We start from the raw sequence: 12,438 nt of genomic DNA on the forward strand, positions 1-12,438 counted from the left end.
AACACAAAATGACCCAGGACACCCCCAGCCGAGCCCGGGCCGCCTCCGCCGCCAGCCCCCATGTTGAGTCTCACTTCCCCCCCCAAACAGCAGACAAACAGCTGAAACAGCCCCACCCCCAGACCGCCCTCCTCCACCAGCTCACCGCCACCCCCACAGGAACCATCACCCTCGACGGCCACCAGCTCACCCCCGCCCAGCTCATCGCCGTCTCCCTCGCCCCGCCCATCCATGTCCAGCTCGACCCCGGCCGGCCCACCCGCGCCCGGATCGACGCCTCGCTCCAGTTCATGCTCGACCGGGTAAGCTGCACTAACACACACACACCCACACACCCACTGCAGACTGACCCAGAGAGACACACACAGACCGACCTGAGCACCTACGGCGTCACCACCGGCTTCGGCGCCGCAGCCACCACCCGCACCCACCGCGTCGAGGCCCTCCAGCTGTCGATCGTCGAGCATCTGCTCGCCGGGATCACCGGCCTCAACCTCCAGAAGCACGCCCCCGCCCCCCCGCCCCACCCCTCCCAGCCCCTCAACCAGCACACCATCCCCGAGTCCCTCGTCCGCGCCGCCATCCTCATCCGCGCGAACAGCCTCGCCAGGTGCGCTGTCACACAGAGACATTCCAGATATACCTGCGCTCTGACTCTCTCTCTCTCTCATCAAGGGGCCACTCCGCCGTCCGCATCCAGCTCCTCGACGCCCTCATCAGCCTGCTCAACCTCTCCATCACCCCCATCGTCCCTCTGCGGGGCACGATCAGCGCCTCAGGCGACCTTGCCCCGGTCCGACGCCCCCCCCCCCCCTCTCCCTCCCCCTCCTCCTGCGACGCTGACCCGTGTATCTGTCTCCAGCTCGCATACGTCGCCGGGGCGATCTGCGGCCACCCAGACGTCTATGTGATCGACCGCAGGTCAGTCCTTGCCCCTGTGCCCATCCAGCCATACACACACCCCTCATGCCGTGTGTTAAACAGCTCCGAGGAGCCCAAGATCATGAGCAGCCAGGCCTGTCTGCAAGCCCACGGCATCGCCCCCCTCGTCCTCGGCCCCAAGGAGGGCCTGGCGGTGGCCAACGGGACCGCCTTCAGTGCCGCCGCCGCCTCCCTCGCCGTCTTCCACGCCCACCTGCTCGCGACGCTTGCGCAGGCGCTGACGGCGATGAGCGTCGAGGCCCTGCTGGGCCAGATCGGCGCCTTCCATCCGTCAGTCTCCCCCCCTCCCGCCCATCACTCTGCAGGGAGCGCTGACGGCCGGTCTGCAGCTTCATCCACCAGGTCGCCAGACCCCACCACGGCCAGGTCGAGGTGGCCCGGAACATCTTCCGGCTGCTCCGGACCAGCAAGCTGCTCAACCCCGCCGACCAGCTCGCCGACCAGCTCGACCTCGAGCGCGAGAAGTCCAAGCAGATCCTGCGCCAGGACCGCTACCCCCTGCGCACATCGCCCCAGGTGCGTTGCCATCCACAAATGGAACGGTCTCGGAGAGCTGATGTGTCGCACCCGATCGCAGTGGATCGGGCCCCAGCTCGAGGACCTGCTCGTGGCCCACCAGACCATCGCCAAGGAACTCAACGTGACCACCGACAACCGTGCGTGTCCTGCCCTCCTGTCCCGAGCGTGCATGGCGCCTGACCCGTGTGTTTTGTACAGCGCTGGTCGACGTCGAGAACGGCATCCTGCACCACGGGGGCAACTTCCAGGCGACGTCGGTAGCGCTGTCGATGGAGAAGACCCGGCTGGCGATCGCGGCGCTGGGCAAGATCATGTTTGCGCAAGTGACCGAGCTGAACAAGTGCAGTCCATCCCCGCCTTCTCCCTCCCCGGGAGAGATGAGCTGACGAGGGATGTGCAGTTCGGCGATGAATAACGGGCTGCCGTCCTGTCTGAACGGCGCCGAGCCGAGCACGAACTACCACACCAAGGGGCTCGACACCGCCTGTGCGGCCTACTGCTCCGAGCTCCAGCATCTCGCGGCCCCGCTGACGACCCATGTCCAGAGCGCCGAGGGCCACAACCAGTCGATCAATTCGCTGGCGTTCATCAGCGCCCGGAAGACGCTCGAGGCCCTCGAGATCCTCAAAATGGTACATCCTCCTCCTCTTGTTGGTGGTGTTGTTGGGAATGCGATGCTGATGTTCTGTCGGGGGGGGGGGGGGGGGCAGCTGATGGCGAGCCACCTGTACTGTCTGTGCCAAGCGCTCGACCTGCGGGTGTTCGAGCAACGGCTGAAGGGCCGGCTGCCGGCGGTCTTCGGGACGACGGTGGGCGCGAGCTTCGGGGGGGAGTTGGGGCTGGCGGAGCAAGAGCGGCTGGCGGGGTTGCTGACGGAGGTGTTCTGGGAGCGGCGGCAGAGCACGGCGAGTCTGGACTCTGTGGCGCGGACGAAGACGGGGGTGGAGGCGGGGGTGTGGGAGGTGGTGCGGACGCTGGAGGCGCGGGGCCGGCCGCTCGCCGGCGTCTCCGACTGGGTGCGCGCCACGGAGGAGCGCATCGGCGCGTGCGAGGCCGCGCTCCGGGCCGAGGGGCTGGACCACCAGACCCCCGCCTACCTCGGCGGCTCCCGCCCGCTCTACCTCTTCGTCCGCGCCGCCCTCGCCATACCCGTCCGGGTCGGCGACGTCGCTCTAGGCGCACACGGACCCACCGTCGGCGGCATGGTCGACCGCATCTTCGACGCCCTCCAGTTCGACACTCTCCCCGCGCCCGCGCCCGCCCAGCTCGTCGCCGTCCTGCGCCAGATGTTCCCCGACCCGCTTCTGTCGAACGGCGCCCCTTCGTAGACCTTCCTGCTTGCTCCCCCATATGCACCGTTTCCCTGCTTCCCAGACACTTGCTCCACTCTATTCATCCGCCCTGATTTCCATGCGCGTGTTATGCTAGCCATTCTTGTCCTCTTGTAGCCTGTTCCTGCCCGCCTCATCCCCTGCTTGTCGTCCAGCCCCGGCCATAACCGCGCCCGATCGACCCGTGAACCCCGTGTACATGTGTCTTTGAGCTACGGTTGACAATCGGGCCGGGCGTCCAACAGGCTGCCCATGCCCGGGTTTGGGCCGGGGGCGGCCAGTGCTGTTGCGCAAATATTGAGCTTTGGCCCGGCCTGTGAAAGGCGCTAAGCGGCCCGGGCTTTGCCTTGCTCATCTGGTCCGCCCAGACGCTTAACTTATGTGTGCCGTCCCGGAATATCTGCATGACTCATCGGTCACAGCAGCGCTGAGAAATTCCCGCATTTCTTCAAGGAGGTGGCTGTCCTCGATTGATCTCCAATGGACTCTCCGGTCTCTGCCACATCCAAACCACTGTGAGATTACGGCCCCCAGACCCGCAGCAACACCTGAGTAGCTGGCATATTCCCTCCTTGAAGGATCGTCCCCGCGCGCGCGGGGGACATCCTCCAAGGGTGTGTTACACCCAACCAGCGGCATGCCAGACTTGCCAAACATGGCAGTTCGGCTGCCATGCCTCGCCCGACTTGACGCTCGGATTTTGACGAAGTCGGAATCCGACAACATCCCACCTCTCAGCCACCCCAACCAGCCCTTAGGTTAGGTCCTGGGTTAGGTCCTGGGGGGATATGAAAAAATGTTGACAAGAGGAACAAAGTCAATCGACTTTTGGATTGACTGTAAATAGCAGCCAAACTGCCATGTTTGGCAAGTTTGTTGGGTGTAACACACCCTTGAAGGATGTCCCCCGCGCGCGCGGGAACGATCCTTCAAGGAGGGAATATGCGGACCGGTTGGGTGCGCAGCAACCGTCAAGGAAGCCAGCGCGGCTCCCAGACCAAAGCCCGCAGCGACCCGTGAGGAAGCTCGCGCGGCTAGAACCATGCCCAAACCCAGCTGCACAAGGAGGTAAGCCCCCTCTGGCAGTCCAGAACCACAAAGCCAACCCTAACCCAGACAGCCGCTGACGAGCTTGACTCTGATGCTTGCAGATGCCAGAACCTTGACGGGCAGTGCAGCAGATAGACAACAGCCGGAACACGCCTCCGGGTAAGTCAGCAGGAAAAAGAAGAGATCAAAGTTGGAGCGCACGCTAACCTACTTTATCTCACCAGAACCCTTGCCAATCGTATCACAGACCAGACCAGAACAACCCTCCTCAAGAGGAAAAGGTGCACTCCAACTTGGATCTCTTCTTTTTCCTGCTGACTTACCTGGAGGCGTGTTCCGGCTGTTGTCTATCTGTTGCACTGACCGTTAAGGTTCTGGCATCTGCAAGCATCAGAGTCAAGCTCGTCAGAGGCTGTCTGGGTTAGGGTTGGCTTTTTGGTTCTGGACTGCCAGAGGGGGCTTACCTCGTTGTGCAGCTGGGTTTGGGTTTGGTTCTAGCCGCGCCAGCTTCCTCAAGGGTCGCTGCAGGCTTTGGTCTGGGAACCGCGCTGGCTTCCTTGACGGTTGCTGCGGGTCTGGGTCCGTGATCTCACAGCCACACGTCCAGGGGCCGTCGAGCCCAAAAACAAAAGCCAATGAGGCGTCTTTCCTCCAACACATGAATGACACCACAGACAGAAGCCAGTCCAATGCACTGGGTGCCAAATCAGACCTCTACCTTGAGGAGAGGAACGTCGGCATGACCAGCAACAAAGATTTTGATATCCTGGTCAGCTACTAAGTGCCCTAATCCGGGCTAACTTGGTGCCAAATGCGGATGCTCTTAGAGCGCTGGGCTAACACTGAATTCAGCGGGTCGCTGCGGACGCCTGCTGTTGATCAGCATTAGCACAGCGCCGCTGAAAGGCGCTAAAGCTGAAAATCAGTGCAGCGCAGCGGAAAGTCAGCATCAGCGCTGTGGTGTGCCAAATGTGTTTCAAGTATCAAATCACATAAAGTCGCAGTTTACTATTGAGAAGGAGACATATTTCCAGATGTATTATTGCATAATTGGATTCTACAGGCCATTTAACCCCTAGTCACTCACTGGAACCACTAGGCTAGCTGCACTCAGTCAAAAGTTACTAGTATTATACTGTGTTCATAAGCATAATTACATACTGTAGGGATATTTTGATAGTACATAGTATAGAATTAGACTCAAGGACATATTTGTAGTGTATGTAGTGGCATGGTTTGGCTCTGCCCATGGCATGGTTCCACCTGTGGACACCTCCAGGGTTGTTGTTTGGCTCCACCCACGTACCACAGCATGGCTCTACCTGTGGACACCTCCATAATTGTGTAGGCTCAGACACCACCACGTGGACACCACCACCACAACCACGTGGACACCATATGGGCACCATCACCGCAACCGCGTGGATACCATCACCACACGGACACCTGTATGGTGGTCACACCAGCAAAAATCCCTCACAAGGATCCCCACCAGCAAAAATTGCTCACATCTTACTATAAAAGGAGGAGATTTTCCCTCCTCAGTTTTCGGCATGCCACTCAGGCAATCCTAACCAGAACACACATCTCACTCAGAGTTACAAGTCACATCCACATAAAATCCAGTAGTGTGATCTCGATCAAGTTGCCCATCAAAATCTTTCATGCCTCAGAGGATGTATAAGTAGTCAAGCAGCCAGCATCACCCCTTGTGCTCTTAACAAGTCAAAGTGATCTTAACCCATTGTGCTCTTAACTGAAGGTTAAGGAAGAGGGCAAAGACACTTTGAATAGTTCACATATAACATCAGTTCTCTCAGAAGTTTTGCATCAGTTTATCTCCGCTTTCAATCACAAAACATATAAAACCATATAAAACATATCACACGTTAAGACTCATTTCCATTATCTGACTCAAGGCTGCTGTAAACCACTCCAACTCCATTTCCCATACAACATCATCCACTTTCTGCTGAATTCAAGTTTGATCTAGGTCTGATAAGAGACTGCTGCGCATAGTTTCTCTATCATTAGTTTGCCACAACAATAAATAAATTTGTTGTGATAGCTCTTGTGTAGTATCATAGAGGGGCAGGTCTTTCAAACCACCTGTAACAGTTGTAATAGCTTCTTACATCTTTGAAATATTGTAACTGGTATTTCCCCCTTGCAGAACTGCCACCTGTCCCAAAGGAGTTCTCACAGCGCGCTGATTTTGCTGCGCCCTATTCAAAATCAGCGCGCTGACGCTGATTAAGCGGTCAATCAGCGGTCATTCTACTGCGCTGCCGCTCTGAAGCATTGCTTGAGCATGTTATAACTCCATTTGGTCTACCAAAAGAGTTTTTGACTGACTGTGGCGCAAATTTCCTTGCCGGAGGCTTAACCAGCTTCCTGGATGCTGGGAAAATAAAAAAACTCAACACCTCAGGTTATTACCCTAGGACTAATAGTAAATGTGAGCGTTTCAACGGCATCTTAGAAGCCGCAATGTTCCAACTCAACAAGACGGATGACTCGTCGAAATGGGAAGACTATCTTCCAGCTGCACTGTACTCCACTTGAATCCATGGGAGTGACAGCAGCAAATACTCACCTTTCAAATTGACTTATGGTATTAAACCCCGGCTCCCTTCTGACCCGGAAGCATTCACAGCCGGTGAAGCAATACTACCTGGCAAAGACAAGCTTTGGGCTTGCATTGCAGACTTAACAAGGCGAAGCCATGGGGCACATGGCCATCCGGGCTGAGCGTAATAAGACTGCTTTTGATAGCAAAACTAAGTTTGCACGCAACCTCAAGCGATTTGTTGTGAGAAAGGCTGTTAAACTCCGCAATGAATTTCAAATTAAAGGCAAAGCAAAATTTTTTGGGCCTTTCAAGATCAAGAAAGTGCTTGATACCAATGTTTATATTTTGGTTGATCAGAACGGGGATGGCTATGCCCGACATGTCAATGGCAATCATCTCCGGCCTGTTGTGACTCTGTGTGCCATGCATCAGATGACTTAGCTCAGCAGTAGAGCAGGTCTGTACCTGACTGTGACATGGGTTTGACTCCCATAGTCTTCACTATCTTTTCCTGTCTCTTTAGGTTATGAGCCCAGCGCTAGCTCCTAGCACAAGCTTTAGTCCCCCCGCTAGCCACAGGGGGAGCAGCTGCATACTTAGATGACCCTAGCTTAACTAAGCCTCTCAAACGGAGGGTCCGGGGGACCCCGCCCGGAGGGCTCTCCGCAGGAGAGGCTTACACCTAATGTCTGAAGTCTGGCAGGGAAAGGAAGGATATTCAACCACAAAGCCACTAAATAATTATTTAAAAATCAGCAAAATATGTACAAAAGAAACTGAATAGATAGTTTCATTGGCAATGCTGATGCGCACCCTCACCCAAAATTTTGAGCAAAAAGCTCCAAAACTGATTGAAGGAATCCGTCTTGAAGGTCAAAGGAATCCTGAAGGATATTACATTGCTCTGAAGATCCACTTTTGGATTTTCTGATAATATGCACAATTGAGTTTCCTATCTGCAACAAAATGCAACACTACATGTGTACACGAGGGGTGATTTTGGTGCACTCTCCAGAGAGTGCCATACCATACCCTTTTTCTGGAACTGTGCTGGATGCTTTTGGTGAAATTAGTGTAAGAAATGATGAAAAATGCTTGAACTCATCCACAACTGTTCTGAAACTGATCCTGGATTCATCCATAAATCATCAAGAATTCATGCAGAACTCAACTGGAACTCAATCAGAACACAGCTGAAACAACCAAGACACACTGGCCACAATTAAATCATAACTCAATTTGACCTGTTTGTTGATTGTGATGATTTCTTGGGATTCAATTCATATTATTCACATGCTCATGAAGGTGTTCACTGTTTTCACTTTGCTAATTTCTCCCTCATGTGCGCGTGTAAAATGTTGTTACAAATTGTAGGCTGGGCCTCTTTCAGATCAACAACACATACACACCGGTTAGAATGATGTGAAAGGCCCACCTGAATTGTCATATTTCCCTAAATAAAAGCAGGTATCATCTATAATTGAGCCAAAAAAGGATGAAAATAGGGTGAAAGTATGTGTCAAGTCAAGCTTGGAGTTTTGTTGTACCAGATTTTAGCTAGACAACCTGGATTCTTAACACATATAAGATTGTGATTTGTTTTTATGGTTTTTTGTTTTTCAATGTCTCCATGCACATGCATGTGAGCTGTTTTCCATTTTTACAATGTCAACTTTGTGTACGCGCGTACATTGTGGTGACAGATCACCAGAGGGGCCTTTCACAGCTCCATGACAATTAGAAACTGGTCAGAAAGCCATTAAAGCCGCAGCTAGTCACATTTATGTTGTGTGAAACCCCTTGCACATAGAGAAATTGATCAACATAAATTCACCATAAATGATTGATAATTGGGCATTGAGTAAATATCATTTCATTATAGGTTGTAATTGAGTTATCCTTAAGGAATGAAACAGTTCTACACAACATTGCATGAGGTCCTGTGATACTTCCTCATAAATTATGAAAGACTTCCCATTGACTTCTGAATAATTTATCAATCATTTCCTAATACACATCTAACTGACATCAGACCCAGAACAACATAAAATTACAGTCAGGCACTCTCTGGAGAGTGCGTCAAATCCTCCCCTGGTGGTAGGATCTGTGGGTTTGCGGATTCAGGATCCACCAGGCATGATGGTTGCGCATCCTTAGTTTACATTTCTTCATGTTTTTTTATTTTTAAAACATTAGTACAGTGCAAATGGTTTGGATTGAGGAGATGAGACTGGCGCCAAATGAAAGCTGAGGTCCAGAAGTATCTTTTGGCTCTGGGGTAGGTCCACAGGACCTGAGGGGGAGGCTGGCTGAGACTTAATATTTTCCCTCCAGCCATTTGTGATTTCTTTCCCAGCCAAAATTTTGACATTATGTGCAAGTCCCTCCCTGCAGCGGCCAGCCACAGCAAGCCTCCCACCAGGGGGCACTTGTGTTAAGTTAGTAGATGACCTAGCCCGGGGGCTCTGATGCTTGGCGTAGGCGGGGGTGTTGTGACTCTGTACGCCATGCATCAGATGACTTAGCTCAGCGGTAGAGCAGGTCTGTACCTGACTGTGACATGGTTTCAACTCCCATAGTTGTCACTATCTTTTCCTGTCTCTTTACAGCCGGTCTCCCTCCGATCTCTCATCCCAAACAACTCAACACCACCCGCCATCCTCCTCAAATCCAAGCAGGCCGCGGTCCGAGTAGAGAATAACCTGATCAAATGGGCAAAAACCATTGCCAAACTCCCTGCTCCAAAGCCCCGCCTCAAGATAGTTGGCCGTTTCAAAGGAGGGGGGGAGAGGTCAAAGCCCAGGGTGGTATTGATGGCTAGACCTAATTATTGTCCACCTCACGTTTGGCTATATTGGATCTCTTCAGTTCACCAATCCTAAGGTTGGTACAGGTTTTGGGCACGACATTGAACCTGTTACAGGGGGCCCGGGGAACTGCTGGCCAAAATTTGTACCAGTCACAGAACTGGTGAATATAAAGGGGGTCAGAAGGCCAGTGGAGTTGGTTGCCTCTTGTAGCTTAGGCTTGGAGGGGGTCAGAAGGCCAGTGGAGTTGGTCGCCTCTTGTAGAGTTTCATTTTTTGACATTTTTGCAAAAATTACATGTATGACTACCTTTTGGTATTTTCAATTTCAACTTCCAACTACCAAGATGCGCCCGGGTCAGTTTTTGGTCCGCAAGACCCGGGTGCAACGTCAGGGAGCGGTCCTCCCGACTCAAATGGTGTTTGGTAGTCGGAAATCAAAAAATAGGTAGTTGATTAATCAAGACCCAAAAAATATAACCCCATCACTCAAAACAAAACAATAATCCTAAAATGGTACATAGAAAACTATCACTCAAAAGTGTTATGATTTTATGCTTTGAAAAATTTATGATTTCAACTCTGAACCCCCTTGGACAAGTTGTAACCCTCCGCACGCATCCCACACAACTCAGGGCTGCCCTCATGGCGCGCCCCAGCCGGCTCGAAGGCTCCGATGGGGCCTGTCTAGGCCTACGCCTCGCCAGGGCGGCGGTACAGCCGTAGAGGCATGGTGCCGACCCCCGAGCGTCGCCGGGACCAATCCTGATGCCCAGACGCCATCAAGACCGGCGGGTCAGCCGGGCGGCAAGCCCCACGCCATGACGGACAGGCGCCCCCCCCCCCCCCCCTGCCGGGACGTCGCGATGGTACCAGATCATGGAGGCGTTCCAATGGCGCCCAGGCCGATGGCAACACCGTGTCGCACCTGAGGGCGCCACCAAAACAGGTGGCGACCTCGTGCATGACAGGGTGGCGCCACCATGACTATGGGTCCTCCTGACGCCCTGTGCCGCCCCTGTGGCGCATTCACTGCTGGTACGCCGTCTGGGCGACTTTTCCCAATTTGTCCTTAGAACTTCAACTGGGGTTGCCTGCTGACAGCGGTGGCGCAACTCCTCCGAGGCGCAATTGCATGGTGATCCGGGACAGGTTACCTCCATGTAGTCACGCTAGCGTCTGTATGGCTGGTGCGCCCACAAGGTGCACCGTGAACCACTTCCGTCCAACAATGAACCTCTCTAGTGCGGGTTTTCCATAAAACCTCACTGATAATTATGCTCCCAATCTGTTACCATTCCCGCCACTAATTGAGATCACTTATCCATCCAGACTACTAGCCGGCGTCTTCAGCTTCAACCCAAACCATTTCGTCTCTTGCTCCCTGAAATAAACATCTTACGCATTACTCCTCATCAGTTACTTCCAACCCAGACATGAAGATGTTGATTTACTGTCCAGTGGTACTCATGCTGCTCGCATCAGTGCTGGGGGATCCATGCCCAGACGATGCGCCCCCTGTCTGCTTTTCGCCCAAAGACTACAAAAACAAAGATCTAAGTGATATCCCAGGTATGTATTCCATTATTGCCGGTATAATGGTTGCTACTCCTCGTGCAAGCTAACCTGGAGAACGTACATGTACTGCAATTTGACCTTCTTTAAACTCAAAGTGCAATTTGCAGGCGATGATCACACCTGCCAAAATAATCTTCCCATGAAGCCCAAAGGAGACGAGCTGGACACGAAACGCTGGCGAACGCGATGCTGTTTGAAAACTGAGCTGCTAAAAATCGACGTGAGTACATGCAAATGGGCAGCAGCGCCATAATTTGGTTTAGCCAGTTTAGTAACTTTAACCACAAGCGGGACTAACCAAAACTCTTCAATCAATCAGCCTAAATTTGTGTTCAACTCTGAAGCGGAATTCAAACTCCCTAGAAAGACTCTCACCTCTGACCAAGATCTTGAACACCCCCCATACCGAAATTCTAACCCAGCGCCACTCTGTTATTAAGCTTTCTTTTGATTCCACTCTAGCACGGACACATGATCGATTGTTGCTTTGACGTTCTGCAAAACCCTGTCGTCTCCCTCACCTGTTTACACAGTGCAAATCCCTTCTGTTTAAATCAAGTTCAACTTGCCATGTATCCTCATGTACTCATGCCTCCCAGTTTTCCCCATGTGAATCATTCTTGCAACATTTATGTCTCACAATGGATACTTGTAGAAGTTTAGAGCCCGCACGTTTGGACAATGAGCCAAAATCGGCATGTTGGTGGTCATCAGCACGGAGAGATCTGGATCTCTCCTCCAGGTCTGATTGTGAAACAGATGGGGCTGTGTTTTTGTCGTTGAATTACATATCGATCTGGCATGGTCATGATGAGACGTAGCCCACGTAGCTGACTGGCCAGGAAGGAACTGGAGCATTATGTTTGTTGCAACACAAAGAATTGAAAGAATGCAAAGAACTAAGAGTTTTATTCTGATTAGACTATGCAACTATCTACACTAAGTTTTATAGAAGAAAGAGACAATTCAGAGTGAGAAAATGTACCTAAGAGCAGGAATAGAGCCGCTCTCTACTAGGTTAAGAAGAAGTATAAAAAAAAGGAAAAATCCTGAGTTGGATCTAGGTGACAGGAAGAGACAGATCGTGTCATTAGCACTTTGTCCCAGTTTAGGTTCTCTCTTCTTTTCCTTTTTTAGTTTGTAGAGTCTTACTCGCTACGGTCTTTTGGCCTGGGATAATCCTCACTTGGCGTCGGCGAAACGGCGAAGCAGTTGAGAAACGTTATCTGTTTCCCGGTACAGTTGCATCAGCTGTTGCCTTTAGTTTGTGCTTGCCCTTATAACACAACACACTTACCAATAGGTCTTCCAGCTCTTAGAGCGGTATCGGTGCGGACGGTCTGGCTGTCTTTGACTATTTTGTCTAGGAACATAACAAGACAGAGCGTTAGCATCTGTCTGACCAACTTCTTTTAAGAACTCAGCCGCTTACCTTCGGCGCTGGCTGAGATTCTTTTGAGGAGTGGTTTTTGGCCGGGATTTTCCACGTGGCTAATCTTGCTGGCAAGTGTCGGATCTGCTTACATCAACAAGATGAATTCAGTTTCACAACAATGCTGCACAGGCTTTGGACTGCGGAAAAGGTTTGCATTTGCTTACCAGATTCCGCAGCTGAAGTAGCTCCCGACGTCTCACTCAAT

General features: G+C 52.5%; 2 protein-coding genes across 2 annotated transcripts; both read left to right on the forward strand.

Annotated features, from left to right (window-relative positions):
• Window positions 1-8: 8 nt before the first annotated feature.
• Window positions 9-2,789, forward strand: PtA15_11A447 (uncharacterized protein; the record flags this gene model as incomplete). Its single annotated transcript, XM_053161356.1, has 12 exons — window positions 9-62; window positions 201-286; window positions 380-458; window positions 549-610; window positions 676-793; window positions 863-921; window positions 985-1,212; window positions 1,272-1,458; window positions 1,520-1,598; window positions 1,660-1,801; window positions 1,862-2,093; window positions 2,172-2,789. The coding sequence occupies 12 exons, from the start codon at window positions 9-11 to the stop codon at window positions 2,787-2,789; spliced, it is 1,944 nt and encodes a 647-aa protein (XP_053025311.1).
• A 7,867-nt stretch (window positions 2,790-10,656) lies between these two features.
• On the forward strand, window positions 10,657-11,237 carry PtA15_11A448 (uncharacterized protein; the record flags this gene model as incomplete). The annotated part of the gene is made up of 3 exons (XM_053161357.1): window positions 10,657-10,792; window positions 10,894-11,018; window positions 11,118-11,237. 3 exons carry the CDS (start codon window positions 10,657-10,659, stop codon window positions 11,235-11,237), a joined length of 381 nt encoding a protein of 126 aa, XP_053025312.1.
• Between the last annotated feature and the right edge of the window lie 1,201 nt (window positions 11,238-12,438).

Source organism: Puccinia triticina, chromosome 11A (assembly GCF_026914185.1).
Source record: "Puccinia triticina chromosome 11A, complete sequence".
NCBI classification, from domain to species: domain Eukaryota; kingdom Fungi; phylum Basidiomycota; class Pucciniomycetes; order Pucciniales; family Pucciniaceae; genus Puccinia; species Puccinia triticina.